Source organism: Pan paniscus, chromosome 19, assembly GCF_029289425.2.
Source record: "Pan paniscus chromosome 19, NHGRI_mPanPan1-v2.0_pri, whole genome shotgun sequence".
Lineage (NCBI taxonomy): Eukaryota > Metazoa > Chordata > Mammalia > Primates > Hominidae > Pan > Pan paniscus.
The window spans coordinates 92,307,408-92,321,046 of NC_073268.2; the positions used below are offsets into that span (position 1 = coordinate 92,307,408).

The 13,639-nt window shown below is 59.5% G+C and overlaps 2 protein-coding genes across 3 annotated transcripts in view; one reads left to right on the forward strand and one right to left on the reverse strand.

Annotated features, from left to right (window-relative positions):
• The first annotated feature begins 569 nt into the window (after nt 1-569).
• Nucleotides 570-6,729, forward strand: UBALD2 (UBA like domain containing 2). Its single transcript, XM_034942935.3, has 3 exons — nt 570-991; nt 1,273-1,335; nt 5,627-6,729. Exons 1-3 carry the CDS (start codon nt 872-874, stop codon nt 5,936-5,938), a joined length of 495 nt encoding a protein of 164 aa, XP_034798826.1. The 5' UTR covers nt 570-871; the 3' UTR covers nt 5,939-6,729.
• A 37-nt stretch (nt 6,730-6,766) lies between these two features.
• Nucleotides 6,767-13,639, reverse strand: part of QRICH2 (glutamine rich 2) — a 37,463-nt gene continuing 30,590 nt past the window's right edge. The window contains exons 15-19 of one of the 2 annotated variants that reach the window (XM_034942933.3): nt 13,415-13,615; nt 12,597-12,744; nt 12,115-12,202; nt 11,245-11,373; nt 6,767-9,687 (exon numbers count right to left, since the gene is read on the reverse strand). In XM_034942933.3, the coding sequence (XP_034798824.3) occupies nt 9,506-9,687; nt 11,245-11,373; nt 12,115-12,202; nt 12,597-12,744; nt 13,415-13,615 (748 nt within the window). In that variant the 3' untranslated portion in view covers nt 6,767-9,505. The remainder of the gene's footprint in view (nt 9,688-11,244; nt 11,374-12,114; nt 12,203-12,596; nt 12,745-13,414; nt 13,616-13,639) is intronic. The other variant, XM_014342202.4, reaches the window with a different exon arrangement.

Below are 13,639 nucleotides of genomic sequence, written 5' to 3' on the forward strand. Positions count from 1 at the left end.
CTAGGGTGCAAGTAACGTTCTGTTAATTGATCTGGGTGTTCACTTGGTGAAAAGTCTGGGAGCTGTACCTGCGACATCGCACTTTCCTAATGTACGTTATATTTCAATAAAAGATTTTTTTTAATTGGACTGCTTGAAAGTTATTTTTAAAAATTACATGCTTTTGAGACTTGAGCAGCTGCAAAGGCTCTGTTTTCTATTTTGATCATTCTGTTTCTCGAGATGACCACATCTTTCAGAGGAAATGAGTCAAAGCCACTCTGTCTTGCTTTTCCAGCTGAGCATGTTCTGTTTCAATGAAGTAATGAATGAACTTGGCCGCACCACCCCCAAGCCTACAACAGCAAACAGAGGGCCCTCGGCCAATCAGCAGGCACTCCGGGTTTTCAAGTTGAGTTCAAACAGGACCACCGGAGGCCAATCAGAGTGCGCGGCCCCGCCCCGAACGCCCGGCCGTGACCAACCACGAGGCCGGATGAGCCAAAACACAGCGGCCGGCCAATGCTGGGGAGCCCCACGGCGCCGAGCTCCGCCAATGGGCGCGGCCGGGCGAAAAGAGAAACAGTGAGGGCCCCACAGGCCGCAGGATTCGAATCGACCGTCCTTACGGGAGCCGGGCGCTGGCGGAGCGGCGCCCCGGCCAATCAGCGGCGGTCCCCGAACGTTGGGCCGGCCCAGCCCCACCCCGCGCTGTTGTTTGTGGTGTCGGCCGGGCCGCGGGAGTCGAACCACAACATTCGCCGGGCGGGCGGCGGCGGAGCGGCGGCAGCAGCGGTGAGCGCGAGCCCCGGAGCCCCGGGCGGCCGGCCTCCCGCGCCCGCGCAGCCCCGCGTCTGCGTCCGGCCGGAGACGCCGGGCCCCGCGCCGCGCCATGTCGGTGAACATGGACGAGCTGCGGCACCAAGTCATGATCAACCAGTTCGTGCTGGCCGCGGGCTGCGCGGCCGACCAGGCGAAGCAGCTGCTGCAGGCGGCCCACTGGCAGTTCGAGGTGCGAGCCTGGCCGCCGCGGGGCCGGGTCGCGGGGGTCTGGGACGCCGGGCGGCGGCGGGGGCGGGGAGCGCTCCTGTTGTCGGCCCGGAAGGCGATCGGCGCCCGCGAGCGGGTCTTACGCGGGACCGGGGCCGGGACCGGCTCCCCCCTGCACGTGGGGCAGCCGAGGGTCGGGGGCCGCGGGCCGGGCGCGGAGGCGGGGAGAGCCGGTGGGGGGCCCGGCCGCTGCGTTTCCTGACTCCGCCTGGCCCGCCGTGTCACTGCCCTGTTTGTCCGCAGACCGCGCTGAGCACGTTCTTCCAAGAAACCAACATTCCCAACAGCCACCACCACCACCAGATGGTAAGCGGCGGCGGGCAGGGGCGCGGGCCGGGGCCGCTGTCAGCGCGGCGGTGACAGCCATGTTGCCGGGGAGCGCCGCGCCGCGAATGTAAACAAAGAGCCAAAATGTCTTCCAGGAAAGAGCGGCTCCCGGGCCGGCGCTGGCGCCTCCAACTTTGAGGCCCGCCTCCCGGGATGCTGCTGCTTGGCCTCGGGACTGGTGCCCGGCACTGGTCCCTGAGGGGAAGTGGCGCCAAAGTTGGGGGGAGGGGGAGAGGGCCGGGGGCCTGGCGAGGGGCTCAGGAGCTGGGGGACCCCAGAGCCAGGGGATGGGGAGGGGGCTCGGGTGATGCCCGGACGTCTGAGGCACTGGGAAGCCCGCGCGAAGGGCCCAGGGAGGGCGCTGGGGGTGCTTGTGTTTATGGGGACCCCCTCGTGCTGTTGAGTGGTTCCCCCCTCCCCCTCCACACACACACACACACACACACCCAGCGCTACAGGGAACAGGAAAGGCATGAATCCACCCTGGCTCAGGAAGCCGGGCTCTACCCACCAAGATCTGTTCAACCTTCCGAAGCCCAAGGGGACTGGGAAGTTGGAAGGACATACATCCCCCAAGCCAGGAGGACACACAGATTTTGACCCAAGATAAGGCCAGGAATGTGTCTTTAATCTCTGTGTTGAGCTCCACCAGCCAGCACACAGAGAAGTGGTCCGGGGTCTGGATTTGCTTTCTTTTTCATTCTGGCCCAGGCCCAAGCTTTTGCCCTCCCGGCCATGGGGTACTCTGCTTTCTTGAGGCCCAGGACATCCCTGCTGTACCCTACCCCCCTAGTTACCTATTAGCCCTGCTGGGGGAGGAGGGGCAGGGCTCAGCGATAGGGATCTTAAAACATTGTTCCCCAGGAGAGCTGTTGTGGACTCTAGGTGCATTTTTGGGATTTTTAACACTTGGAGCCCTTGCCTTTGGCTCTCTGTTTTCATCTAGTCACAGAGGACAAGTAGAGGGGTCTGTCTTGACCTTTTTAGCTAGTTTTTCTCAGAATGGCTGATGCTGTATATAAATCAAGCCAAAATGGCATTTGAGTATGATGGGAGCATGGTGCTGGCCACAGGGCTCTTAGAAACCCAAGAGGGTTTCATCTCCAGGAGACACCGTCCCCTGCACTTGACCAGGAGAAATGGCCAGTGCCTGCCTATGCTTGAGTCTCGAAGCTTCCTGCCATCTCCTGTCAGAGGATCCTTGAGATTTCCTCCCACCAGCTGTGGCCATCCCAAAAAGCTCAGAACTTCCAGATACTACAGCCATTCTGAGGGGCTGAGAACAGGGAGGCTCCCCAGGAAGAGCTGGTCTGGCATCCTGTTTAGTTCCTATTGCCCCTCCTCTGCAAATCCCAAGGAGATGCTAAGTCTCTTTTGAAGCTTCCCTCAAGGAAGGCAGCAGGTTTTGTAACACACATAACCAGTGTCACACACATCAGTGCCCAAGTCTGAGTGCCTTAGCAGCACACATCAGTGCCCAAGCAACACACATCAGTGCCCAAGTCTGAGTGCCTTAGCAGCACAGTGGAGGACACCATCCCTGCTCTCAAAAAGTTTGTGGTTTCTTTTTTTTTTCTAATTTTATTTTTGAGAAAGGCCAGGGCAGGGGGAGTCTCTGTGTGGCCCAGGCTGGTCTTGAACTCCTGGCCTCAAGCTATCCTCCCGCCTCAGCCTCCCGAAGTGCTGGGATTATAGGTGTGAGCCACTGCACCCAGCTGGCAATTTCTTTTCTCTTTTTTTTTTTTTGAGACAGAGTTTCACTCTTATTGCCTAGGCGGAGTGCAATGGTGTGATCTTGGCTCACTGCAACCTTCACCTCCTGGGTTCAAACGATTCTCCTGCCTCATGGGATTACAGGCACGTGCCACCTGTAATCCCACACCTGGCTAATTTTGTATTTTTAGTAGAGACGGGGTTTCTCCATGTTGATCAGGCTGGTCTCGAGCTCCCAACCTCAGGTGGTCCGCCTGCCTCGGCCTCCCAAAGTTCAGGGATTACAGGCGTGAGCCACTGCACCCGGCCTGGCAATTTATTTTAGACAAAGTAAGTCAAAGGAAAAAGATCAAAAAACGAAACACTAGAGACCAGTAACGGCAAAATGGCAAAACCAGAAGTCATGAGTAACTGATAAATGGTTGTCCTGTACATTACTGTAGATTCCCATAGTTGGAAGCTTCCCAGTTGATAAGGAGGGCTTCCCAGTTGGAAGTGGAGAAAGGCACTACAGACTTGAAGTGGGAGGACAAGGGTACAGGGGACAATGGGTTTTCTTGAGAACTGGCCGAGGGGGCATATCTGGTTCAAAACCCTCATTTTACAAAAGCAGAGAGAAGCTCCAGAGAGGTTCAGGAACTTGCCCAAGCTCACACAGGCAGGCCACCACAGGCCTGCCAGCCATCATCCCTGCTGTTCTCTGGCGGCTGTTTGAGGAGACAGGCCTCGCTGGCTGGCGGGGAACTGGGGAAGTCGGTCACGATGCTGTGATGCAATTGGCCTCCACCCCCACCCTTCATTCATTGTTTCCTGCTGCCGAGAAGTCATCCCCAGAGGGTGGCGGTGGAGGGGGGGGGCAGGGAGTAGTGGAGGGAGGAGGGGAAAGGTCTGGGTGGGGCCAGGCCTCTGCATTGAGTCCTTTGGCCTCCCCCTGAGGACCCCTAGAAAGGCAAGGGTCAGAGCTCCCTTGGTGCCCTGGGTGCTGACATGGTGTGGGGCTCAATGGACAGGGTGTGCTAGTGTCCCCCTTCCATGTATGTTACACACCCCCTACACAACCTCCGGTTTCTAGCTGTGAAAGCTCCCTCTGGTTTTTTTTTTTTTTTTTTTGAGACGGAGTTTTGCTCTGCCACCCAGGCTGGAGTGCAGTGACACGATCTCAGCTCACTACAACCTCCACCTCCCGGGTTCAAGTGATTCTCCTGCCTCAACCTCCCAAGTAGCTGGGATTACAGACGCCCATCACCACACCCAGCTAATTTTTGTATTTTTTAATAGAGACAGGGTTTCACCATGTTGGTCAGGCTGGTCTCGAACTCCTAACCTCAGGTGATCCGCCTGCCTCGGCCTCCCAAAGTGCTGGGATTACAGACGTGAGCCACTGCGCCCTGCCAAAGCTCCCTCTTTCAAGGTGAAGAGCCCTCAAGTCTTGTTCCCCCAACTCCTGTGCCTGGGGGAGGGGCCAGTGTTGCTAAAATTAGGAGAAATTCAAAGAAGGACTCCTGTGGCTTCCTGGGAAAGGGAGAAAGCAGCTTTGAGGTCCCAGCCAGTTTTGTGTGGTCTTGTTCTCTGTGTTGCCTCTTGCCCATGCTGCTGACGAGGTGCTCCTGGATGGCACTCCAGCCCCTGCCCCCAGGGTAGTGACAGAAGACAGCAGATGGGGGACTGTATACCCCCAGGAAGAGGACTGAGGGGCTGGACAGACAGAGAAACTGCCAGCCTGCAGCCAAGGGCAGGCCAGCTGTGTGTGCAGCCTGAGGCTACAGACACAGGACATTGAAATCCCTGGTTTGTGTCCTCAAGGGGCCCGGATATAAAGGGGCTCTTGACTCTGTCTGTGCAGCGTGGCCCAGTAGATGTTAAGAGCTTGGTCCTGCAAACTTGGGAGCTGGGGAGGTCCGTCTTCTCAACTTGCCCTCTGCTGTGGGTGCATTTTCGGCCAAGTGACTTGACTTCTGGGCCTCAGTTTCCTCATTTGTCATAAAGAGAGGATAATTGAAGCCACTAAGTGTCATTGTTAAGGGAGGCAAAGCCTTCAAGGCCTGGTGGCTGTCACCCTTAGTGTGGTGTGAACCCATCCACCAATGTGGTTTAACTTTTCCAGGGTTGGCACAGGAGGGAGAGCCTCCCCGCTGGCCGCTCTCCCTTGCCTAGCAGCCTGGGAGCATCTGAGGGTGGCTGGTGGGGCAGTCAGCTGGTCTCCCTGCCCAGGGAAGGCGTGGAACAGTGGTGTCCTGGGCTGCCCCCTTGCCCTTTTCACTTTAATCTGACACCTTAGCTCCTGGGTGCAATTAACCATTTACTTTGAATGCTCCTCGGGGTGTCATTTCCAGGCCTCGTGAAACCCCGTTGGTTTTGATAAGGTTCTTGGGTTTTGTCCTTGTTTTCTGTTTGTATTGGCTCGGGGAGAGGGCACTTTTGTCCTGTGGAAGCTGCTTGTGCGAAAATGAATGAAGCTGAAAAATGGGAGTAAAGGAGCGGCTGACCTGGGTAAGCCCCATCCAGTGGCTCGGGGACCCCCGAGGCAGCCTCCCCACACCCGTGTTCTCTCCCGCAGATGTGCACTCCCAGCAACACCCCTGCCACGCCGCCCAACTTCCCCGACGCGCTGGCCATGTTCTCCAAGCTCCGCGCCTCCGAGGGCCTGCAGAGCAGCAACAGCCCCATGACAGCCGCAGCCTGCTCCCCACCTGCAAACTTCAGCCCCTTCTGGGCCTCGTCCCCGCCCAGCCACCAGGCGCCCTGGATCCCGCCCTCCTCCCCCACCACCTTCCACCACCTCCACCGCCCACAGCCCACGTGGCCCCCAGGAGCACAGCAGGGGGGCGCCCAGCAGAAAGCCATGGCGGCCATGGACGGCCAGAGATGAGACTGGACGCCGCCGGGCGCTGGGCTGGAGCTGGGGGCAGCCCAGGGTTGTGGGGACACAGGAGGGCCAGGGAGGGGGGAGCCGGGGAGGGCAGGGGGTTTCCCGAAGATCGCACTGGAAGATTTTATAAAAGAATTTTTGTGGGTGGGGGGGACAGTAAACTTCCTGGGCCACGTGGGTCCTTCAGGAGTTTTTCAGGCAAGTTTTTCCTCTGTTTTTAATATATAACTATAATATATATGAATATATAAATATAACTAATGTGCGTGATAATGGGCCTGGCACACCTGGGGTGCTCGGGGGTAGGGCTGCCATGCTGCAGAGCCGATGGAGTGATGTTGCGGGCACAAGGCATCTGTCAGCTGCCTCCTTTAACAGCCATGCCTTCTGGAATCTGGAAGAGGACACCACTCCTGTAGTCACCGGGCAGCCACATAGCAGCTGCAGGTCCCAGGAGGGCCTGAGGCCAAAGTTGTGGAAGGCCCTCTTGGTATCAGGGCTCTCTCCCCATGGCCTCTTCCCCACCTCTGATTGCTGGTTGTGGCCCCATAGCTCATCACCCCTGTCTCCTGCTGAATGTGCAGGGCTGATGTGGCACTGAGGAGCTGACTGGTCAAAGGCCAGGCTCTGCCCAGCAGGGGACTTGACTGCCCTGGGCACCCTGCCCCTCCCGCTGCATGTCCAGGTCCAAAGTGGAGAGCCTGCCTTTGGGTTTAGTTCCCGAATCAGAATCCCATCTCACCAGGGTGAAATTTTAATTTAAAAACTTAAAAAGAGACTTTTCTAACTTCCCTGGTTTGCGGTGCTTTTATTTGCGTTGGTGGGAAAAGCGGTCTCCTCAGAAGAGGGGTGGTGGGGGTCCCTTGCCACTGGGCTGGTCTGGATGTTGTTGCTGTGAGATGGTCACACCCGGGGCTCTGACAGCAAGGTCCAGGTTGGTGTGGGGAGGAGAGAGGGGCCGGGGTCCGTCCTGAGTTTCTGTGACCTTCCCTTCTTGGCCCCATCGGTGTAGCCCCCACCCACAGAGCCCTAGTGAGAAGAGCTGGAAGCCATTTTCATCTGCAGTGGGGAGAGCTTCCTTCTAGCTGGGGGCCTCCTGATGGCCCCCCCAGGCCCTCCCAGGAAGCATCTTCCAGCTGGGCTCATCTCCGATACTCCTCCCCTCAGCTTCCCAGGGCAGTATGTCCCTTTGGGTCATGGCCTGTGGAGTGGCCATGACCCAAAGTTCAATTAAGGCTGGCGGGTCCCCAGAGGGGCCTGCTTCCATTCCCCCTTCCCCACAGCCCTGCAGGCGTCAGCATGGGGCGAGGTTACCAGTTCCTGACCCAGCAGCTCGTCCTCAGGTGGTCCTGCGCGGGAGGTCAGCTGCGAGGGGAGCCTGTCCACCTGGCTGATGGGGGTGATGGCCGCGTGGCTGGGATTCCTCCTCCAGCCCTGCCCTTCACCGCCATACAGTCTGGGCAGCCCCTTCCTGTCCCATCCTCCTGCCTCGCCCTCTGCTGGGGTCTACGGGGCCCAGGTCCTGCTGGAACACAGGCAGGACAAGGGTTCTGGAGGTTCAGGCCGGAAGTGAAGTGAAAGTCGAGAGGGGCCGGGCCCAGCACCCACCGCATCCTGCCTCCGGGCCTCCTCGGGCCCCTCACACGGTGGGGCAGCCCCTCCTCCAGTGGAGCGGAACGGTGGGCCCCGCTGCCCCTCCACCCCTGCGTGTGACACAGACGTGCTTGGAAGCTGGGTTCGTCCTTTCAGTTTTGTTTCCTGGCTGGAAACCCCTGAGACTCCTCCCCCTCCCCCCGCCCCTGCCCACCTGTGCTTTCCCAGGCTGGAAGGGGCAGCCCCTCTCAGCACGTGGGTGGTTAGGCTGTGACGTCCCCAGGCCTCCTGGGCCTGCTCCGGGGTCCACCCAGGTGTGGGCCATGCCCAGGTGCGGGAATGGTCGGGGGTTGCCCTGGCTGGCTTAGGGAATGTCGCTCTGGGACCTTCTGTGGGCGTGGGGAAGGCCTGGGTGAGGAGGGCTGGGCTGCACCTCCCTGCCAAGCTGGTGAATTTGGCTTCTAGACCCGGGAAACTGAGCCACCTTCTGACATTGCACAGCCAGGGTGGGGCCGAGAGCAACAGGAGCCCAGCTGGAGCGGGGGAGGGGCGGCCCTGCCTCTGCCTCCTGCCCGGGGAGAAAGGGGCTGGGGCCCAGGGGTGCCCGCCCGGGGCTCCGCTGTCTGAGCAGCTCCTCTCTTCTGTCCAGCTCTGAGCATGACATCATCACATGAAGACTCCCAGGGTCTCCAAAGAGCAGGCCGGGAGGGAGCGGCCACCCGACCCAGCCAAGCCTGCCCCGCTTTGCCCACGCCGGGGTCAGGGGCCAGAAACCTGTTTCTGGGCTGTTTCTCGCCACATTTTCCTTTCCTGTGTGATTTTGTCTCCTCACACCCCAAAGCGGGCCTCTTACCCTAGACATCCCTTTCCCATGCTGGGGAGATGGGAACTGGGGGTGGGGGGAGCCCCTTTGTCAACTCTGAGCACTTCCTTTTCTCTGAGGAGGGAGCCTCTGAGGCAGAAAGGCTTTGGTGACCTCAGGGCTTTATAAACCTCAGGGTGGGGGGGCCACTCTCATCTACTGGGGGACCCCTAGAATCTGGCTGGAGCCCAAGCTCAGGAGGTCAGGGGACTCCTTGGTCCCAGGAGCTTCAAGTGGGTTGCAGCAGTGATAGGGGCTCGTCTCTAGCAGTTGCTGCACTGGCCCAAGCTCAGTCTCACCTGCACTCCTCTGTCCCCTCACCTGCCAAGACCTTTAGTGAGTCCCTTGCCTGCAGGTGTTGGGGCTAGGGCAGAGGGAAGCAAATCACAAGCGACAAGCGCCAGGCTCGCACCACCTCTCCACCCGCCGCCTGGATGTCTTTTTCTAGGAGGGGAATGGGGAAACTGGGTCACAGCCACAGCAGCCCCTGCTCTGTGCCTTCAGGCCCCGGCTGTCTCTGCAGCAGCCCACTCAAGGGAGAGAAGCGGAGGGCGGCAAACAGAAACCTGCCCAGCTGGCTGCAGGGGTTCGCCTCCAGCCATTGGCACTGCTTCCCTGGAATCCCACGCCAGGGGTCAGGAACCACCCTGAGCCAGCAGCAAGAGCGCAGCAGGCAGCTGCCACCCTCACCCCCAGAGTGCTGGACACTGACAGCACGGGCCCCAGCCCCCCAGGCTAGAAGGCAGGTCTAGAGCCAGAAGGCAGGGCACCCCCAATCTAGCTGAGGCCAGGAGAGAGCTGGTGGGGTGAGCGCCGGCCCAGCTGGTCCCGGGGCCAGGAGTCTCCCTGTCCCCAGTGCAGTGTCCAGCCCTCCGAAGCCCCGGCGCCCTTGAAGAATGGAAGCTGAGGACTCACTTTTAGGCTACAAACCAGACCCACTGTCCAAGAGAAGTTCTACCGAGTGGGCAGGCCTGGGGGTGGTCTGGAGGCACGTGGGGGGCTGCCTGGCCAGCAGTGGGTACTTCCCTCTCCCTCCATCTTCCTGAGCCAGGACTGTCAGAGAAGATTCGCCACACCTGAGCTTCCTCCTGAATGTTTATTTACACCTCCGCTCACTGAGCGGTGCTGGACCGCGGCCCCCACGTGGGCTCCTCGAGCACCTCCCCAGGAGGCATGTCCACGTGCCTCTCCAGCCCCCTGTTTGCCACCATGGCGGAGCTGGGTGGGTGGGCTGTGTTCGGCTGGGAGAGACGGCCCTCGGAGGAAGGTCTATCTTTCTGTTGACGAGAAGAAACTGTAAGACAGGGGTGCTGAGGTTGCTCAACACATTCCCCAAGCCCACCAGGGGTCACCCCAGCCTGCCCAATGCCCAGGGAGGTTGAGAGCAGTTCTGTTCACCATGCTGGGCTGACACAGGCTGGAGGGGAGCTGCCGGGGCCGGGGGGCACGGCGCAGGCCCATCTGAGCTCCTAAGCAGTCATGAAGCACCCTTCATGATCTTGTGAATGAAAAATAAGCAAACACGTCCTTCTGCAGGAGCCAAGAGCTGCCTCTTTGGTACTGTTTCCTGTTAATACAGACACGAGGCGACATCCACACCAATAGGCACAGGAATTTTCCTGAGACTACCAGTCCCTCTCTCCTGCTTCCAGGGCATTTTCAGTGCCCTTAGAGTAGACACTGGGAGAAGGGAGCTAAGTATTCCCAAGAAAACAGAGTTCTGGGAGCCAGGGTGACAGTCATGTGCTCACTGTCCACCACTGACACCTGCCGTTCCCAGCACAGCCTCTGGGCCAGAGGGCTTGGCTTTGAACTCCAGCTCTGCCGCTTCCTGGCTGTGTGACCTAGAGCAAGGACCTTCACCTCTCTGTGCCTCAGTTTTCTCAGCTGTAAGTGGTGCTAACGGCCCCTACCTCTAAGTGCTGGTACATGGATTGAAAGTGGTTCGTCCATGTAAAGCTCCTAAACTGCCTGGTCTGTGGGGGGCCCTGGATGATGCTGAGGAGCCACGAGCACCGCAGCCACTTTTCTGTTGTGATTTCCTCCTCCCTCAGCGCCGGGTCCTCACTGAGGGCTGGAGTGATGCTGGAGAGCATGTAGCCGAGGGGCAGGGGAGGGTGGAGGCTCTGGTGGGGGAGGGTCCCTGAACCTCCCACAGGCATTCACAAGGAATGTGGGTGCATAATTGTTTTACAGGAGGAAGGTCGGCAGCTTTTATTAGATTCTTGGGGGGGCCTGACTCCAAGCAGCACTAACCCAGCACCCCCTTGATGACAGACGAGGAAACTGAGGTCTGGAGAGGGGAGAGCCCTTGTCAAGAGTGACCTTGCCCAGGGTCACTTGGCAGTGATCCAGCCTCCTGGCTGCAGGGCCTTGTTACCAAACCCTCCTGACCTTCAGGCCCAACTTAGCTCCTGCGGAGATCAAGGACCCAAGGGATCTTCCGGGCGGGAGGCAGAGAGAGGTTCCTCCATGACAGGGTCGTGGCCTCTTGGGGACCCGGGCATGGCCTGTGCCCAGCAGCCACCATGCAGAGCCCAGGTGCACGAGCTCCATGACAGTGAGTGCACGTGAGCAGGGCAAGGGCATGGAGCTGGAGCCAGAGATGCGGGTGGTGACCCTGTCCCTATTTCATCTTCTGTGGAATGGGACAGTAACAGCACCTACCCACCTCCCAGAAGGGGCACAAATCACTCAGTCACTTGGGGTTCCTCTTTTCCACACCCATCCCCCCCTTCGGCTCCCAGGCCCTCCCCGCTCCAGGGAGATAAAGGCCCTACATGAGCAGGAAAGGGGGCCGGCAGGGCCAGCGGGGAGGCCTGGCAGGACGCCCCACCCAGAGGGAAGCTACCTGAGGTGTTGCCAGCCGAAATCTGGGCGCTCTGTGGCCGAGAGGGCAGCTGGCCATTGCTGCTGAGGGATGGCGGCCTGTGCACATGAGGCCTGGGCTGCTGGGACTTGCGCTTTGAGGTCCCTGAGCCTGATGGGGGGCAGGAGGGAAGGGTCAGTGCTGAGGCAGCGGTGAGAGCTCTGTGGGAACCCCTGGGGGTGGGGAGAGGGCCGCAGGGCTGCTGCTCATCGCCGGCCTCAGCTGAGTGGGGTCCTCGTCACTCTGAATTTGTGGCTATGCCCCAGAGAAGCAGTCTTCATTCATTCTCGTGGCCACCCACCCAACCCACCCACTCGCACAGAGTCCCTGAGGACCTGCACATGTCAGCCCTGTGCCAGGTGTGGGGTGAGTTCTGACCTGGGGTTTCCAGGGCAGGAAGGGAGGCATCTAGAAAGGCGCATACACAGCTAAATGCATGATGGGAAGTGACAAAGCGCAGGCTTCGGGCATTGCCACGGGAGGCGGGCATTCGGGGGCTGAAGCGGTGGGGCTCAGCAGAGGGCACTGTGCTGAGTTTTGAAGGACGAGGAGGCCCTGATGATGCCATGGACAGAGGCCAAGACAGGAGAGCCCAGCAGTGCAGCCGGGATGGAGGCTGGCAAGAAAACACGGGGCCACCCCATCCCAGCTGATGGCTGAGGCTGGACAGCTGTCCTCCACCTGTGAACATATACTTGGTGGCTTTTCGAGAGACCTGCACATTTGGAGTGAGGGGAATGGAGAAGGAAGACACCCAGGGTCTAGTGGCCCATAAAAGTGCCAGGCCCCACAATGGATGCACGCCCTGTGGGACCCACGTGAGGTGCCTGGGGGCCTCTGGACTCCACTCACTGTCTTTTCGGAGGATGCCTGGCAGCCTTGTGTCCATCCGTCCCTTGTAAATGTGGCCATCCAGGCCCAAGATGTCCACCTCATCATGCTGTAGAAGTGAACAGATACCGTCGCCACTGTAGCAGCCACAGCCCTCCCCTGGCCCCTTCACATGGGACTGAGGCACAGAGCACTGTGGTCTCAGAACCCTCCTGGGGGGCTCTGGGAGGCACTAGGGTGGAGCGAGAAGGTGGAGGGAGGTGAAATGGTATCTGGGCCACGGGGGGAGGCCTGGGAGGCCGGAATGCTGCTGGGCAGGCAGGTGGCCAGGATGAATCTTTCTTCCCAGAAAAGGGTAAGAACCTGAGGCTTTGACTGGGTCTGATTAAGGAATTGCCTCAAGGCAGAGGGCTGGCTGATTTCTGGTGGCTTTAGAGAATGACTCAGGAATCTGGAGCCATGTCAGGGCCTCCCTCCCTGGTGGCTCCAGGCAGGGCCCTGACCTTCATGGCAATCTGGATCTCTTCAGTGGGATACAGGCCCCGGGGAAGGTGCTGCGGGCGGCTGCGGTGGTAGGGGTAGGTGAGGGTGTGGCTGCCCCCGCAGCGCCGGGGCACAGTTGAGTAGGTGTAATCAGCCATATCTGTCACCCTGTGATGAAGACAGGATGGAGTCATTGGGAGCAGACCGCCAGGGATGTCGCCTGGGACTCACCCACCCATGGGGCTGACCAGAGGGAAGGGGCGCAGCTTCTCTTCGGGGGCTGCCGGGAGGCTGAGCAGCAGGGGCCCAGGAACAGGTGGGCAGGGGTAGAGCAGCCGTGAGGCCGGGCCACCCCAGTGACTGTGCACATGGGCAGGCGTGCACACCCACACCCACACACTCACACACGTACTCATACACACAGTCACACACACACATACATGCACACACACATACTTATGCACATACACACGAAGATGCACATACACACGAATATACACATACACACATACTCATACACATGCACACACACACGTACTCATACACACATGTAGTCATACATGCACAAACACCCACACACACGCACTCACTCCCACACTCATAACACACACGCACTCATACACCCACACCCTTACACACACTCATACATTGACACACCCATAGACACATGGCTTACACACATCACACACACTAACACCCCTCACCCACACTTTCACACACACACACTCCCTTTTCTCCCCCAGCAGTGGGGCAAGGCATTTGCACAGCCGTGCACGAGCAGAAGCCAAGCCTGGTTGCTGGGTGCCTGCTCCCATGGCCTCGCCCGCCTCTCCTGTACCGTTTGTAGCAGGGGGAGCCCAGGCACTGGGCGTGCAGCAGCTCGCGGATTATCTGGCTGCTGGCCTTGGTGGAGCCCCCGAAGTGGATCTGCACCTTCTCAATTTTCATCAGCATCTTGGAGTGCATGGAGCGCAGGCGCCCCACGCTCTGCTCCATCTGCGCCAGGTCACCCCGAGGGAAGGCGCTGCCCAGCTTGAGGCTGCAGGGTGTGAGCAGAACAGAG